General features: G+C 35.2%; 1 protein-coding gene across 1 annotated transcript; it reads left to right on the top strand.

Annotated features, from left to right (window-relative positions):
* The first annotated feature begins 678 nt into the window (after window positions 1-678).
* LOC108813549 (disease resistance protein RPS6-like) lies at window positions 679-5,970 on the top strand. The gene is given in 6 exon segments (XM_056988208.1): window positions 679-1,288; window positions 1,374-1,836; window positions 1,838-2,506; window positions 2,586-2,891; window positions 3,028-3,435; window positions 4,652-5,970. Coding segments are annotated over 6 exon segments (3,522 nt in total). The 5' UTR covers window positions 679-821; the 3' UTR covers window positions 5,861-5,970.
* The last annotated feature ends 30 nt before the right edge of the window (window positions 5,971-6,000 follow it).

Here is a 6,000-nt window from a genome sequence, read left to right as displayed (position 1 = left end):
AATATATAATAGTTTCTCTTAATTTTATTAATCAGGCAATACATTTCTATTCATTAAGCTTTCCGCCATAGGTCTGATAAATTTTAAGAAAACTTCAAATATATAATAGTTTCTCTTAATTTTATTTATCAGGCAATACATTTCTATTCATTAAGCTTTCCGCCGTAGGTGTATCTCGTCCTCTGTTTTTCTATTTAACAATTTTATTAGTTAGGCAATACATTTAAATATATATTTTTCTATTTAATAATCAAGATTTTACATATGTATGCTAATTTTAAATTTATCTATTTCAACATGAAGTTATTACTGAATTTTTTATTTTATTTTTTTTTGTCAGCGGAAAAGTTATATTTAAAACTTGTTTGATGGTCTCATAACATTGTCGAAAGGTTAATATTACAGACAGTTTTATGAACAATGTACATGGGATGCCATAGCCTACTGTTGTAGACCTGTACTCCATTATCTTGCAAATTAATAACTCTGTTAAATAGTTATTAACTATGTTTAAGTTATAATAAAGGATTTAAGAAAACTTAATTGATTAATGAGAAAGAAAAACACAGACGCGTTGTCGCTTTCCCTGCATCTCTCCGGGTTGTCTTTGTTTCCTGACATCTTAATTAGATTCATCGTATGAAGTATACTCACTTTCAGAAGAAAAAAAAGAAATTTTATATCAACTTTTCAATCTTGTTGACTAACGAACTTTCAGACAAAACATACAAGGAGTGATCAGTTTCACCAAAAAAATCTGCATTATCATTTAGATTAGATCGTTGCTATCTTTCTCAGGATATTTTCTTTTGGTTCTCTTCATGTCTTCTTCTTCATCATCTTGCGATTGGGTATACGACGTCTTCCCAAGCTTCAGAGGAGAAGATGTCCGTAAGTCATTCTTCAGCCATTTTCTCAAGGAGTTGGATCGAAAACTCATCAGTGCTTTCAAAGACATGAAGATCCAGACAAGTGAATCACTTGATCCCGTCCTTAAGCAAGCTATTAAAGATTCAAGGATTGCCATCGTCATCTTCTCCCAAAACTACGCTTCTTCTAGCTGGTGCCTTAACGAGTTGCTGGAGATAGTGAAATGCCAAAAGGAGTTAAGTCAAATAGTTATACCTGTTTTCTATGATTTGGATCCTTGTCATGTCAGACATCAGACTAAAGACTTTGGAGAGGTCTTCAAGAAGACTTGCCTGAGAAGAACAGAGGACGAGATAAAACTATGGCGAAAAGCTTTGACCGATGTGGCAAATCTTGTCGGATATCATTCTCAAAACTGGTATGACTTTATCTTGGTTCATACTTAAAGACATTTTTATTGTTCATTTCTTGTTTTTGTATTGATATATTTTTAATATTGTTAGGGAAAACGAAGCAAAAATGATTGAAGTAATAGCAAATGATGTTTTGGGTAAATTGAATTTAACTCCGTCTAAGGATTTCGAGGACTTTGTTGGGATTGAAGAGCATATGAAAAAGATGAGTTCACTCTTGTGCTTGGAATCCAAGGAAGTGAAGATGATTGGGATATGGGGTCCATCCGGAATTGGAAAGAGTATTATTGCAAGGGCACTAGAATCTCGACTCTCACGTCACTTCCACGGTAAAGTCTTCATAGACATGCGTTTCATATCCAAGAGTAAGGAATTTTATCGCAAAGGTAACTCAGATGACATCAACATGAAGTTGCACTTGCAAGAAAACTTCCTTTCCAAGATATTAGATAAAGAAGGGATAAAAGTAGATCGCTTAAATGCCGTGAGAGAAAAGCTAAAGCGCCGAAAAGTTCTTATATTTATCGATGATTTGGATGATCAAGTGGTGTTAAGATGCATTGGCGGGTGGAGCTGAATGGTTTGGTCCCGGGAGTAGAATCATTGCAATTACAAAAGATATGCAGATTCTAAGGGGTCATGGGATTACATGTGTTTACGAGGTCAAAATCCCAACTAAAAAAATAGCTCTTCAGATGTTATGTCGATCTGCTTTCAGACAAGATTCTCCGCCTGATGGGTTCGTGGAGGTTGCGGCCGAAGTTGCAATGCGTCTAGGTGGTCTTCCTTTGGGACTTAACATTATAGGTTCGGCGTTGCGGGGAAGGGACAAAACGCATTGGGTAAATATGTTGCCAGCTCTTCGGAAAGGTCTAGACGGAAGAATTGAGGAAGCACTAAGCTTCAGCTACAAGGTATTAGAAAGAAATGAATACAAAGCATTGTTTCGTCACCTCGCGTGTCTTTTTAACGGTGATGAAGTCAGTTACATCAAGCTGATGCTTGCAGATAGTGAGTTGAATGTTGACATGGGTCTTGAAGTTCTTGTTGACAAGTCCCTCATACGTGTGGTTCCGTCGTGGAATAATACGAACATCGTGGAGATGCACTGTTTGGTACAAGAAATGGGTAAAGAGGTTGTTCGTGGACAGTCTGACAAGCCTGGAGAAAGAGAATTCTTAATGGATTCAAAGGATGTTTGCAATGTTCTTAAAGATCGCACAGTAAGTTCTATAACTCTCTGCCTATGAGATTTAACTTTTTTTTCCTTTTCTTAAAGCAATAATTCTTGTATATCTTCAGGGTAGTGAAAAGCTTATAGGTATAGCAATGGAATTAGATGAGATTGATAAGGTGAAGATACATGAGAAGGCCTTTAAAAGGATGAGTAATCTCCGTTTCCTAAAATTCTATAAAAGGTCATTGGAACCGAAGAAAGAAGTTAGATGGCAATCACCCAAAACACTCAATGATTTTCCGGATGAACTCAAGTTACTTAGTTGGCCAGGGTACCCTATGGAAAGCATGCCTTCTAATTTTTGTCCTGAATATCTGGTTGAACTCAGTATGCCTAACAGCAAGCTTAAAAAGCTATGGAAAGGAGTTGAGGTTAGTGTCCATTAATTATTAGAATGTGGTTGATTAGAAATTTAAAACTATAGCGTTCCAATACATTGACATGGAAAATAAGTATGATATTATTACTTGTACGGTCCAGTTTATTTCTTTGTCTGTTTCCATGCAGGAGCTTACATACCTGAAGGATATGGATTTGTCAGGATCTAAAAGCCTAAAAAAGATTCCAGATCTTTCAACAGCGACCAATCTTGAGACATTGAATCTTCATGGTTGTTCAAGCTTGGTGGAGCTGCCTTCTTCTATTCAAAATCTCAATAAACTGACGGATTTGAATATGGCTGGATGCACAAATCTGGAGACACTTCCAAATGGAGCCAACCTGAAATCTCTCATCCGCCTCGTTCTCACTGGTTGCTCACAGTTGAAGGTTTTCCCTGATATTTCTAGTAAAATCGAATCCATCATTGCAAACAAGACAGCTTTTGAAATTTTCCCTACTAAATTGCGTCTTGAGAATCTTGTTGAACTTCGCATGGAACACAGCATGAGTAAGAGGTTGTGGGAGGGAGTTCAGGTATAACTAACGCTTATATAAAAACATTATAAACTCAATGGACATATATATAAGTTACTACCTCCTTTATACAAAGATAATTTAAAAAAAAAATTGTTTTATAAATATAGACTTTTGTGTGTGTTTATAATTTTTTGAGAAATACTTAGGTTCACCCCTAGAGTGAACCTTTAGGTTCACCCAACCAATAAGATTTCGTTATTTTATATTCAAGATCTTTTAAAAAAGGAAACAAAATATTGTCAAGTTTTATTATATTTTTAAAATAAAATAAATAGAAAATAATATTAGTCGCAAAAAAAGATTTTATATTTAAAATACCGTCAGCAAAACACTAAGCCCTATATCATAAACCTTAAATCCATGGTAAATCTTTGGATAAATCTTAAATCTTTAGATTTTTTTAAAAATATTTTTAACAAAATCAGCAAAACACTAAACCTTAAACCCTAAATATTAAACCCTAAACCCTTGGATAAATCATAAATCCTTGGGTAAATTATAAACCCTTGGGTAAATCATAAATAATAAATCTTAAACCCTTGGGTAAACCATAAACTCTAAACCCTAAATCTTAAACCTTAAACCCCTGGGTAAACTCTAAATCCTTGGATAAATCATAAATACTAAACCTTAAACCTTTGGATAAATCATAAACCCAAAGGTTTAGGGTTTAGTATTTATGATTTAGAGTTTACCCAGGGATTTAGAGTTTATCCATGGGTTTAGGGTTTAAGATTTAGTGTTTAGGGTTTAGTATTTGGCTGACGGTATTAAAAATATATTTTTTTAAAACGTATTTTTGTTTGTAATTAATATTAATTTTTATTAGTTTTATTTTTAGTTTAAAAATATTAATATAATTTGACAATATTTTGTTTCCTTTTTTAAAAGATACTAAATATGAAATAACGAAATCCTATTGGTTGGGTGAACCTAAAGGTTCACTCTAGGGGTGAACCCAATAATTTCTCTAATTTTTTCTCTTATTTAATAATTATAAATGGTAAGTTTGATAAAATTAATTGAGTTTAATAAATTTTTATTAGTTTAACTTTATTGAACACCGTTAATCACATATAATGTGTTTTCTTAATTTGTGCAAAAAAAATGAAAAAAAAATTCTTTGTGAAAGGAAGAAAATATTTGGTAAGACTAGTCTAATACGATCCTTCATTTTGTCTTAATTCTTCTCTCTTTTGTTTTGTTTGTTCAGCCTCTTACAAGCCTCACAAAGATAGTGTTGTCTGGATCAAAAAACCTGAAAGAAATCCCAGATCTTTCACTGGCAACAAGTCTAGAGACACTAAATCTCAATGATTGCTCTAGTTTGGTGGAGCTAACTTGTTCATCAATCCAGAACCTTAATAAACTAACCACCTTGGAAATGATAGGATGCTCAAGCCTAGAGACTCTTCCTACTGGCATCAACCTGAAATCTCTCTTACGCCTCAACCTCAATGGATGCTCGCAGTTGAAGAGTTTCCCTGATATCTCAGATAACATCTCAACCCTCCTTCTAAACGAAACAGCGATAGAAGAAGTTCCTCCATGGATCGAAAACTTCTCCAAACTTGAATCCTTGGAAATGTGGAAATGCAAAAATCTAGCGACTCTTCCAACTGGCATCAACCTAAAATCTCTCTATCGCCTCAATCTCAGTGGATGTCCACGGCTGAAAAGTTTTCCAGATATCTCAAGCAATATCTCCAATCTTTATCTTAACCAAACAGCCATTGAAGAAGTCCCTCCTTGGATAAATAACTTCTCAAGCCTTGAAGCCCTGGAAATGTGGGAATGCAGACAGCTAAGATGCATCTCACCAAGCATCTTCAAACTTGAAAGTCTTGACGAGATTTTCTTCTCGGACTGCGAGCAGTTGGCTGGAGTTAGCTTGCTGGAGGAAGCAGAAGACACCAGTAATAAGTTGTCATTGATAAGTTTCACCAACTGCATAAATTTGAATCAAGAAAACTTCATTCAACAATCGGTTTCCAAGTATCTTATCCTACCAGGTGTTGAAGTGCCCCCTTACTTTACGCACCGATCTACAGCTGGGAGCATCTTTAACATCCCTCTACATCATTCTTCTCTTTCTCAACAACCAGTCTTCGACTTCAAGGCTTGTGTCGTGGTTTCTGATGTCGGTGCGGTTTCTGAAGGAACAGAAACGGCTACCCATAATCTTTGCTTTATAGACATTGAGGTACATTGCCGGTTGAAAGACAGCCACGGGAACTACTCTGGGTCAACAGAGTCAATAGATTTCTCCTTACCTCAAGAGTATGATCATCTGATTATTTTTGACTGTCCTTTCCGTCAAAATCAAGAGAGTGGTGAACCGAATTGCGAACAAGTTGAGATAGAGTTTAGTCTCGTTAGTACAGGACTCAGACTAATAGGATGTGGTTTAAAATGCCAATGACTTCATTCATGTAACCTCTTCTTACCCTGAAATACTACTAGTTTAGGTCGTCATGCCCGGCCACTGTAACGTTTTTCATACATATTTGTGGTTAAAAATCCTTTACTTTCAAATTTCCCTTAATTTATTCAGAAGAAAAT

The sequence above is a fragment of the Raphanus sativus genome, chromosome 6 (genome assembly GCF_000801105.2).
Source record: "Raphanus sativus cultivar WK10039 chromosome 6, ASM80110v3, whole genome shotgun sequence".
NCBI classification, from domain to species: domain Eukaryota; kingdom Viridiplantae; phylum Streptophyta; class Magnoliopsida; order Brassicales; family Brassicaceae; genus Raphanus; species Raphanus sativus.
Note: the sequence above shows the minus strand (reverse complement) of the source record. Positions and strands in the feature narration are given on the sequence as shown.